General features: G+C 37.7%; 1 protein-coding gene across 2 annotated transcripts; it reads left to right on the top strand.

The window, feature by feature from the left end:
- The first annotated feature begins 513 nt into the window (after window positions 1–513).
- On the top strand, window positions 514–5,158 carry LOC145107791 (putative F-box/FBD/LRR-repeat protein At1g78760). Of its 2 annotated transcripts, XM_079044743.1 has the most exons (5): window positions 514–665; window positions 932–1,898; window positions 2,032–2,166; window positions 2,275–2,584; window positions 5,082–5,158. In XM_079044743.1, the coding sequence occupies exons 1-4, from the start codon at window positions 589–591 to the stop codon at window positions 2,581–2,583; spliced, it is 1,488 nt and encodes a 495-aa protein (XP_078900869.1). In that variant the 5' UTR covers window positions 514–588; the 3' UTR covers window position 2,584; window positions 5,082–5,158. The 2 variants fall into 2 exon arrangements, with proteins under 2 accessions (XP_078900869.1, XP_078900868.1); XM_079044742.1 differs by lacking the exon at window positions 5,082–5,158 and having other exon boundaries at window positions 2,275–2,795.
- The last annotated feature ends 7,087 nt before the right edge of the window (window positions 5,159–12,245 follow it).

The raw sequence follows: 12,245 nt of genomic DNA on the forward strand, positions 1-12,245 counted from the left end.
AATATATGAATTTAGATATTTTTAGATTTTTTTTTTCGATAAAGAATAAGCTCTAGAAATTAAAAAAAAGATTTGATTCCTTGAAGAACCAATAATTATGATTCTCTATTGAACTTTTCTATATATATATATATATATATATATATATATATATATATATATATATAAAAGAAAACTATCACTCATGAATTAGCTTTGTCCTAGTGATTTCAACTTGATAGAAAATTTAATTGTTGAAAACCTAGTGTGACTGGTCCTAGTTGAAAACCTCCTCCTTTTATATTAAAAAATAGATTAAACACTTATTTGTAGAATTACACGTAGGTTCCTCCGCCATATGTTTTTCGTATAAATCATGTCATCATCTAACAACTTGCCTATTTTATAATACTACTAAAAAATATTATTTTGCACAAATATTTTTGCTATAACGAGTATCCTTTGAGTTTCATGTTATGAAAGACGATTAATAATTAATACCCATCAAATCCATTTCCTGCCAGGCCCAGCCCATAACAATATTTTCAGCAGGCGGGAAATTACGCTTGATTAGCGGGAGCATGACGCCCGCAGTTACAACTTACGTCGATGACTCGTCGATTTGAAACGAAATCTTCTACCTCCATTAATTCTCAAACCACAAGGTCCTGCATCTTTTCTACAAGGTATTTTTCTCAATTATGGTTAATTTCAGGTTTATTATATGAATTTGATTTGTCTGATCATCTTAGGGCTTATAACTTCATTTTTATTATTCCATTTTTCGTCTGCTTGATTAATGATTTCTTCGGTTTATATGTTTTTGGTTATGATTTGTTTGAACCTTTTTTTATCGTCCGAGCAATTTATTTCTGTTAGTGTTGAAGTGTTTAAAGATCGTAAGGTTAGAGCTTCTCATGACAGTCATAATGAAGCTTACTTTATGTAACAGATTGATGAAGAAATCCAAGCGAACACACGCACCAAAACGTGAAGATGGGGCTGATATAATCAGTAAATTACCTGATCATATTCTCCTCTTGATTCTTTCACTTCTTCCAACCACCGAAGAAGTAATTCGAACCCGCATTTTATCTACACGATGGAGGCATTTGTGGACATCAATTCCCTCTCTAGACATAGATTACTCCCGACGACATAAACCCCCAAAAACATTCAAAAAGAACAAATTCAAAAAGTTTGTTTTTTGGGTTTTGGCAAACAGATCCTTCGATTTAGACAGCTTTCGTTTATGCTGTTCAAATTACTACAGTATGTCAACAATAGCGCAATGGATTAACATCGCCATTACCAGAAACGTGAAACAACTTGAGTTGAGGTTTTGCCCTAGAAAGAAGTCTGAGGATATCGAGTTGCCTCATTCTCTGGTGACTTGTGGTTCATTGGAGATACTAAGGTTGTTTTTGTCCACACATCGTCTAAGTATGCCTGGTTTTATAGGGTTTCCAGCACTTAGGGTTCTTGAGTTGAACAATGTTGAGTTATTCCACAATGATTTCCTTCAAGATTTTCTCATAAACTGCCCATTGCTTGAGGATTTGAGTTTGATAAACTGCTTGTTAGACAAACTTATCTTTCTTGTTATAAACTGTCCAAAGCTCAAGAATTTGAGAATTGATAATAGGAATAAGGCTGAGTATTTGAACAGGTTTGAATATGTGGGGTTGTGTGGTTTGGTTATGCTTTTCTGTCCAAAACTGGTGTCTTTGGAGTTTGGAGGTCATATAGCTGATAAATTTTTCTTTCAAAGTCTTGATTCCTTGAAGAAAGCTGTAATTCACTCTGAAGATACACTGCTGGATGAGTTTACTTTTGACCCAATAGGTGACACCATTCGTGAGCTGTATGCTGGAATTTCTCATGTGGAATCTTTGTCGATTAGCCATCATTTTGTTCAGGTAGATGCTTATTCCTTTTTTGAATGAGAGGGTAAAATGGTCATTTTGTCTCATTAAACCACTTTACCTATAAATAACTTAATGAGAGAAAGAAACCCGAAAAAGCCCTAATTGTCCCTGAATTATGATATAGGCGTTACATCTCCCTGTATCTCTACCTAATTTGAAGACTTTGGAGATAACAATTGATGCCCTCATCATGGATTCAATCATTGAATTTCTCAAATGTCTTCCAGATTTGGAATCTCTCCATTTAATCGTTGAACAGGTATTCTCATATCATTTTTTTAAATACATTTTTCAAGAATTCAAAACATAAGTTTGTATTTTCACATCTCAAGAATGAAAAACGTATGCTTTTGTTTGATGATCTTAGCGATTTTTTACATCAAGATTTGGGGACTTAGATCAAGAAGACAGAAGAAGAATCTTGACTTGTCATCTGAAAAAAATTGAGTTTATTGAATTTGATGGAGAAAATACAAAACTAGAAGTAGCAGCTTTTTTATTAGCTCATGGAGATGCAATGGAGGAAATGGTGTTCAGTTGCAGTAATGAAGCTAAGTATCATGCTTTGTCTATGGAGACTTTGAAAAAAGTGTCAAATTTCCACAAGGCTTCTTCAAATGTCAAAGTGATTACTCTTTTAAGGACCAATGCTGCAAGATTTTCTGATAATATGTAATGTAAGTAAGTAGCTAACTAGATTTCTTGGTTTCATGTAGAGTTGGATTTGGATTTTTGTTTCATTTTCACTTATTATTAGAAAAATATTTGTTTTTTTTTTTTTTTCCTTTTTAGAATGATGTCTGTGATGATTCTGACTTTCTGAGTAGGGAATTTTGTTGGGAGATGTATTAAGATTTGGGTTAAATGCATAGCATTATTTAGGTCGAATTTTTATAATATTCAATGTATCTTTGTCATGTAAAATTGAAACCTATATATATATATATATATATATATATATATATATATATATATATATATATATATATATATATATATATATTTCATTTCACACAATATGGTGAACATTCAAGAAAGTACATTGTTTAAATTAAATAATACATTATCTTACACAGAAATTGGCTAAGAGTTTATTGTCATATACATTATCTTACATAGGAATCGGCTAAGAGCCGTGAAGTCTTCTTACAAATAGTCTATTGCTTGGTTCCACTAGCGACGATTAGATTTAGAAGCAATGAGACTCCACAAGTGAATAGGAAATAAGTTACCTACTTAATCATTGACACCCGACATATTTCCATCCATTGATCGACTTTATAAGCAAATATTTCCGGCTTTGACAAGGTCATAGACACCAAACAAGCATGGGGTGGAGGCATGAGTGGGCAATCCACACCAAACAAGCCTACATGGGATTAGAGTTGCTTTGTGACTAAGCATTTGTAGCCTATATATAAGGTGCAAGGGATCACATCCTAATTGCTCCATTCCTCACGGAAGCTTTGTTCTCCTTTCTTCCCTAAGAAGGATTGAAATTTTGAACCCTTCTAGGGTTTGTAGAATTTTCGATCTTGCTATTGGATATACACTGATCGGATATCTCACAGCTCATATTTCCATTTATTTAGGGAATCTATTTAAGGATTGTTGTTATCTTTATTTGTAACTTGAAATCTCTGTATCCATGTATAAATTGATCTCGTTTGAGGCATAATAAAACCGGAAAACACAATCATAATTCCTCGGTTTCATGGTATCAGAGCTGCACCTTGATCAAATAAAAAATTTGTAAATTTCTCAACGGGATTTCATCATGGGAGATAAATCTTCATCCTTTCAGCCCAAATCAACTGCCACCAATCCAACATCCCCATTCTATCTTCATCCATCTGATCATCCAGGTTTGTCCATATGCCTAGTGATCTTGAAAGGTGATAATTATCAAGAATGGAGCACAACCATGAAAAATGCCTTCCAAGCCAAGCGCAAGATGGGCTTTCTTGATGGCCGTATTACCAAACCTAATGACAAATCAGTCGAGATTGACGACTGGTAGAGTGTTAATTCTATGCTTGTCGGTTGGATTGTACAATCAATCGAACCCGCCTTACGCTCATCAATCACATACCCTGAAACAGTTCGTGAACTGTGGAATGATTTGCTTCAACGATTTTCGGTCGGTAACGGACCAAGAATTTTGCAAATCAAATCCGATATCTCTCGTTGTCGACAAAATGGTCAATCAGTGGCGGCTTACTATGGAAATCTAAAGAAGTCGTGGGATGAGCTTACTACATATGTACCACCGAAAGGTTGCAATTGTGGAAAGTGCACCTGTGATTTAACAAAGAACAGGAAGAAGAACGGATACACCAGTTTCTCTTGGGTCTCGAAGATGATATTTTCGGGACTCTACGATCTAATGTTATGGCTCAAGAACCACTTCCACCTCTTAATCGTGTCTATGCTCTTGCCATTCAGGAGTAACGTCATCAGACACTTGTCAAAGATCGTGACCTTGATAAAACTGACGCTATCGTTTTTTCTATGCAAGTGGGGGCTGATCATACTGTTGCACGCCAACCACAAACAACCGTTCGGCCAAAATGCACTCATTGTGGACGCCTAGGTCATGATGTTACTAAGTGTTACAAACTTCATGGATATCTCGAAGGGTGGGTCCCACGAACAGGTGGTCGCGGAACTAACACTCAGCAATTAAATGGGCGTGGACGCGGACGGGGATCTTCTGGTGTTGCTAATGCTGCCAATGCTGCCCAGTTTCCTTCCACAAACTCTTCAATATCCATAAATGACCAAGATAAGGCAGCGTTTGGTAACACTCTCACCCCTGATCAATGGAACTCGGTTATGCAAATGTTCCACACCCTTTCAACACAATCAGGTGCCAGTGGAAAAGAGTCCGGTAAGAATTTAATTTGGGTTTTAGACACAGGAGCATCGTATCACATGACATGCAACTGCAATTTTTTGTAAAATTTGGTTCTTATATCACCTGTTTCCATCAAACTACTTGACAGTCGGTTTGTTACCGCTCATCAGGAAGGATCTTTAATATTTTCATCACTTGCTAAAATTGATCATATTTTGTATATTCCTACTCTGGATTGTAATCTAATCTCTTCTGCTCGATTAGCTTCTGATGCAAAATGTCTTGTTATGCTCACCGATAGATTGTGTGTTATTCAGGAACCCATTTCGAGGATGCTGATTAGAGTGGGTGAGCAACGAGGTGGGGTCTACTGGCTTGGCACGATTAGATCCACTGCTCAAGTTTGTCATATGACGGCCTCTTCTACATCTGCTCGTGCTTGGCATCAACGACTTGGTCACCCTTCTCCGTCTGTATTAACATTTTTACCATTTTATCCTAGTTCTAGTCAAAAGACTTGTAGTAATGAACCTTGTGATGTTTGCTTTAAAGCTAAACAAACTCGTTCTCATTTTCCTTTAAGTTATAATAAAGCTACTTCGTTATTTCAGTTAATACATTGCGATGTATGGGGTACCTATAGTATACCTTCAACTACAGGAGCATCTTATTTCTTGACCGTATTGGATGATTATTCTCGTGCAACCTGGGCTTACTTAATGAAGTCCAAAAGTGAATTTGCTACATTGATTAAACAGTTTTGTGTTATGGTTGGCACACAATTCCATAAGAAAATACAACACTTTCGTTTTGATAATGGTACCGAGTTCTCATGTATGCAGGGTTTTTTCGCTGATCAATGAATATTGTTTGAAACCTCTTGCGTGTACACACCACAAAAAAATGGTCGTGTTGAGCGTAAACATTTCCATATCCTCAATGTGGCCCGTGCTTTACGATTTCAAGCATCTCTTCCACTTACGTTTTGGGGAAAGTGTGTCCTTACCGCTTGCCATTTGATAAATAGAACTCCTACACCTCTTCTAAATAACACCACCCCATATCAATCTCTGTACGGACATGAGCCATCATACCAGCACCTCAAAGTGTTTGGATGTCTTTGCTTTGCGTCTAAATTACCTAGGTCAAAAGATAAATTTGATGCTCGTGGCTTAAAATGCATATTTCTAGGTTATCCTACTGGAAAACGTGGTTGGCGCGTATATGACATTGAATCTGGTCGTATTTTCATATTCCGAGATGTTGTATTTTTCGTGGATAACTTTCCATCAAACCACCCAACACCAACTTCAACTTCCGCCCCTCTAACCGAATTCCAACATCCAAAGGTTTATGAGGATGTGCTAGATACCACATCTCCGAAACTTGTTTCAGGTAACCCACCATCTACCGAAGACAGGGGGAGTTCTAGTTCTTCAACTGCACCAGAACGTCACAACACACGACTCCACCAACCGTCAGTTCTACTTCGTGACTATGTTTGTCATACCATACAAGCCAGCCCCCCACGCCCCACCCCGGTCCAACTCAAATCATCACCGCCCTCGGGTAAACCTTATCCTATTGCAGCTTATGTCTCCAATGGTAGGTTTTATAACAAGCATGCCAAGTTTTTAGCAGCTATTACTGCAAGGCATGCACCTTATTCTTTTTTAGATGCTGTTCAATATTCCGAATGGAGGGCTGCCATGCATGATGAGCTCACTGCTCTTGAACGCAACAATACTTGGGTTTTTACTACCCTTCCTCATGGTAAGAAAACAATTGGGTGTAAATGGGTATATCGTATCAAATATAAATCGAATGGAGACATAGAGCGCTACAAGGCCCGACTAGTTACTCTTGGAAACAAGCAACTTGCTGTCATTGATTTCACAGAGACCTTCGCTCCGGTTGCAAAGATGTTATTAGTTCGTGTCTTTCTTTATGTCGCCGCCATTAAAGGTTGGGAACTCCATCAAATGGATGTTCACAATGCTTTTCTCCATGGAGACTTAGACGAAGCCGTATACATGACTCCTCTACCTGGGTATTCCAATGTTCCACATGGGATGATTTGCAAACTTCAAAAATCGTTATATGGACTCCGACAAGCACCTCGGAACTGGTTCTCCAAGTTAGCAACCACCCTTCGCATTTTTGGTTTTCAACAAAGCAAAGCCGACTATTCTCTATTTTCTCTATCTCGGCATGGAAATATATTACATTGTCTTATCTATGTGGATGATTTGATTATTGTGGGTAACAATTCCTCAACCATTTCAGCCTTCAAACAATATTTAAGCAAGTGCGTTCACATGAAGGACCTAGGCCTTCTCAAGTATTTTCTTGGTCTCGAAATAGCTCGCAACTCTTCTAGAATCTTTCTTTCACAAAGAAAATATGCGCTTGACATCATTACTGAAGCTGGTCTTCTCGGCTCTAACCCTTGTGACTCACCTATGGATCACAACCATCGTCTAGCATTAGCAAATGGTCCTGATCATGACCGACCTGACAGTTATCGCCGCTTAATTGGTCGCCTTATCTATTTAACTATTACACGACCTGAGCTTTGTTTGTTGTTCATACGCTGATCTTCGTGTATTTCGATACTTGAAGAGTCATCCGGGACAAGGACTGCACCTCTCCCGTGACAGCTCGTTACGTTTATCCGCTTATTGCGACTCCGACCGGGATGCATGCCCGCTTACTCGTCGCTCAGTTACTGGCGGAGGCCGAATATCATTCCATGGCTACCACATGTTGTGAAATCATTTGGCTGAAATATTTACTTCAATCTCTTGGTGTTTCTCATGACGCTCCAGTTCGTCTTTTTGTGATAACAAGGCTGCTTTGCACATTTCTTCCCATCCAGTCTTCCATGAGCGTACCAAGCATATCGAAATTGATTGTCATTTTGTCCGTGATTTGATCCCCGCCGACAAAATTATCACAACTTATGTTCCTTCCACTCAGCAACTGGCTGACATCTTCACCAAGGCGTTCGTCATGCCACAATTCTGTCATCTTACATCCAAGTTTGGCCTTTTTAGATCTTCATGCTCCAACTTGAGGGGGAGTATTGGATATACACTGATCGGATATCTCACAACTCATATTTCCATTTATTTAGGGAATCTATTTAAGGATTGTTGTTATCTTTATTTGTAACTTGAAATCTATGTATCCATGTATAAATTGATCTCGTTTGAGGCATAATAAAACCGGAAAACACAATCATAATTACTCGGTTTCATGGTGTTTCACTTGCTCCTCTCTCCTAGTTTTTTTTTTTTTTTAATTTGCTCTTTTGGTGATCTTGAGTGTGATACCATTAAAGAGATTCTAGTTTGTGTGCTTTCATAACACGGAAAAACAAGGTCTTAAGCAATGAGATCATTGGCATCAAAAGCGGTATGTACATTCTTACATTCTTGTAGTAGTAGTTGTAGTAATAGTATAAAACTTAAATCCTCTAGGTTGTATGAACACATAAGAATTTTATTATACTTCCGCTATTAGATTCACGTGTTTAAATTGCTAGAAAACATATCACTTTTGGCTAAAGGAAAAAATTTTAGATTCCATGTTTTATGTTTTATTCTAAAGAAAAAATGTCCTCCCTCATCATCTTTATTTCGTTTAGAATTCATCAAATTAAAACATATTATCATCATCTCTTCAAAACCCTATCCATCTATCCACCCACCCACCCCAACCTACATACCCTACACCTACAAACCCATGCCCACCCACCCTAACAAATTGGTATCGGTATATACCAAACACACAAATAATATGTAGTTGTAACTGATGGTGTAGGAGATTGTATACCACCCGAACTACCTGTCTACCTCCTCGATACCATGTTTTGTGTCGCTATGATGCAAAAATATTTCCAAAAAAACATTACAAACAAATTACAAGAAAACATCACGATTAATAAAAAAATGGGAATGCTCAAAAAGCTACAAAAGCATTACCATTACTTTCTTGGGAAATGGGTGAACTCTATTAGTCTCTTTAACAATAAATTAAAAAAAAACTATATAAATAACAAAATTAATTAATTAATAAATTTATAAGGGCACAATAGTCCTTTTAAGTTAGATACAGGCTAAGTGCGCAACAAAAACATACAATAAAGATCGTCCGAATAAAACAATAGTTAGAGACTAAACACCATAATATCTTGAGGCCATAGAGACTATTAGTATAAACTACTCTTTATGTATACAGGAAAATTACATATGAATCCAAAATTGTTAATTTATTTAATTAAAAATTATTATTTTGTCTTTATGCTTTATTAAGATTATTTTATTTTCAAATTTGTTTGGAATGATAGTTCAAGAAAAGCAGTTGTATAGTCTTAGGAGTTATAACTATTACACAACATACTAGAGTTAAATTGTAAATCCTATATGAAATAACGATTAACAATTATAGTTTCTAAAAAAATAATAATATTTTTTAGAATATCAATTTAGAATGTCATGTTATGTTTTTTGTTCCGGATTAGTTATGCAACTTGGGTTATACATGTGAAAAACATTGGGTTATTGTCGTTGTAGCCCAACGAACTTATCAGTTTTGGTTTAGATGTTCATTTTAACCTGTTTATTTGGGACTTAGACTTGTTTTAACCAGTTTTCATTGCTACGTCATGTTTATGTAGGATGATGGAGGCTGCCTGTTGTTGTCTAACATGTCTTTCTACTCAACACATATGTCAATGATTTAGTAAAAGCCATTGCTTCGTGGGTTAACCTGGAGCTTTCAAGAACAATAAAAAACTTTTACACCCTCAAGAACACACACTCAATAACAGCCAAAATCAAGTTTCGGGGTTAATATTTTCAAGATTCATTTTCTTGAAGGTCCGACATGTGTTCCTCCCCAGATCTTAGAAACATGTTGTAGGGTTCCGATCAGAACCTCGAGAAGTCAAGCAACCATTGAACCGTGAATATGACCTCACCATCACTGCTTGTTCTCTCTGTGTATTATTCAACATCTAGTTCGTCTTCATCGGAAATCTAATGGAGGTCTATATATTATTCAACATCTAGTTCGTTAGTCGACCGGAAGAAACAATCGTAGCTCATATTTGCTGCACAATGTGTTCTTGGTTACCCGTTAGACAAATATTATGTGGCGGGTGGGTCATTTGGTAACTGGATGGTTTGTTGTGGTAGTTTTGGAATTTTCCCGTGGCATTTACGTGTTCCGCATCTTCTTGGAGAATGGGACACATATCCGTGGGATGTCTCATCATTTCACATATTCCACAAACCATTAGTTATGGAGTTTGTCCCATGGCTAGCTTTTGGACAAGAAATTAGATCTTTAAGTTGATATTCAAGGCTTGATGTCACCACATCATTGACTTTTTGATGCGTATCCCTCTTCATGTTTTGGCGGGGGCCAAAGTGTTGAGAGTTTGTGGCTATGGTGTTGAAGAGTTGTCTTGTTTGTTGAGGAGTATTGCTAAAGACATCTCCACTACTTGAGGCATCAACTAGTCTTCTCTTCATTAGTAATAATCCGTCATAAAAGTGTTGAATGAGGAGTTGTTCTGTAATTTGGTGTTGTGGACAACTATAACACAAATTGTTAAACCTCTCCCAATAATCATGGAAAGTCTCACTTTAACCTTGGCGGATTCCACAAATCTCCTTTCTAAGACATGAACCTCTTGAGGCGGGATAGAAATTATCAAGGAAAGCTCTTGCCATATCGGTCCATGAGTTGATTGACCCCGGTGGAAGATAAAATAACCAATATTTTGCTCTATCGGCCAATGAAAAGTGGAATGCCCTTAATTTGCTTTGGTCATCGGTTGGACCTTGTGGCTTTATGCTAGTGCAAATGATGTGGAACATCTTCAAGTGCTTGTGAGGGTCTTCATTTTCCAATCCACTAAAAGTTTGTAACGCTTGATTTCCGGTATGAATTTATTTCCAAGTTGTTTATATTTTTTTCCCTTTGGGACACGACGTGTTGGAGCCTCAGCACGGCGTGTCAAGATGTCTTTGGTCGTAGAGTTTAATTAGCCTACACGGCGTGTTGAGGTGTCTCAACACGGTGTGTTGGCAGTTGGGAAGGAAACCTTAATTTTTAGGGTGTTGCACCCTATTTAAAGGCCTTAAGTCCCCTTGATCGGCCTCCTTACCATCCTCCTTTGTTGTCTAAAACCCTAAATCGAGTTGTTAGCTTTCTTGGTGGTGTTCTTGAAGTTTTAAGTGAATTCTCGTGGATTTTTGTGCTCATTTGAAGGAGCTTTGGAGTTTGAAGGTGCCTAACTTGGAAGGAAGGACATAGATCCAGAATCTCACCACTTGTTACAGTCTCCTTGAGGTATCAAGTTTATACCTTGCTTTGTTGTTGATTAGATCTTCTCTTATGGGGTTTTGTTATGATTTTTGGCTCATAGTTGGGTTGTCTAAGGAGTTAAGTTGTTTCATGGGTGGTCCTGTTAGATCTGAGCATTTTGTGGCCTTCTTTGGCTAAAAGGTGCAAGCTTTATAACATTCTAGGTCTCATGCATGCATTAAGTCCTTTATTAAGTCCTCTTTGAGCTTTGGAGCTTCTCTTTGGCATGCATGAACGTAAAGTTGGCAACTTTATGTGGTCTTCCAGCGCTAAGGTGTCAAATCTAGATTTTGTGGCTATGTCTTTGAAGATTAAGAGCCTAATGGTTAAGCCCTCACTCTAATAAGCCTAGGGTTTGGGTTTTGGATCCATTTTGGTGGTTCCTAGGGGTAAAGTTGGAAACTTTACCCTTCTAGATATCATTTTGATCAAGATATGAGCTTTGGAGCTCTTGGATTCGATGAAGGCAACTTAATGTATTAAGTTGTTGGATTTCAGCGAACACGACGTGTTTATTGGTAAACACGGCGTGTTGGCTTGGTTTTTCCCAACTTTGTAGTTGATGGAGAAACACGGCGTGTTGAAGGACAACACGGCGTGTTGGGTCAACACAGACTGTTGACCTTGACTTTTGACTTTGTCTTTGACCAAGTCTGACTTATATGGGTGGGTTTTGAGACATTTTGAGTTGTATCTAAGAAATTGTTTCTGTTTAGGGGTTGGGTAGAGTTGATATTCGGAGCCGAGATCCATTCAGCTATCGTTCAACATTCGAGGTGAGTTTTCCTCACTGGGTTTAGCGGGTCTAAGGCACCAAGGCTGACCATTGTTGATTATGTGATATACTGGTTGTCTATGTGATACTTGTATGTGCTTGTATATGTATGCTTATTAGGCGGGGACCGTATTACGAGTGTGGGCGGGGTCCGTATTGCGAGTGTGGGCGGGGCCCGTTATATGAGTGTGTGCAAGGCCTGTATCACTTTGGGAAGGGCCCGTTATGTGATATGTTTGGTATGCGGTATCTTGGGAAATCACTAAGCTTTGTGCTTACATATTTTAGTTTGTGTTTTAGGTACTTCCGGTTCCAAGGGGAAGAGCTC

Source organism: Lactuca virosa, chromosome 4 (assembly GCF_052849685.1).
Source record: "Lactuca virosa cultivar CGN04683 chromosome 4, Lactuca_virosa_CGN04683_v6, whole genome shotgun sequence".
NCBI classification, from domain to species: domain Eukaryota; kingdom Viridiplantae; phylum Streptophyta; class Magnoliopsida; order Asterales; family Asteraceae; genus Lactuca; species Lactuca virosa.

Coding starts and splice junctions, on each gene's coding strand:
- LOC145107791 (XM_079044743.1), top strand. CDS start 589: ATGACTCGTCGATTTGAAACGAAATCTTCTACCTCCATTAATTCTCAA. Junction 1,899..2,031: donor TTAGCCATCATTTTGTTCAG/GTAGATGCTTAT, acceptor ATTATGATATAG/GCGTTACATCTCCCTGTATC. Junction 2,167..2,274: donor TCCATTTAATCGTTGAACAG/GTATTCTCATAT, acceptor TGATGATCTTAG/CGATTTTTTACATCAAGATT.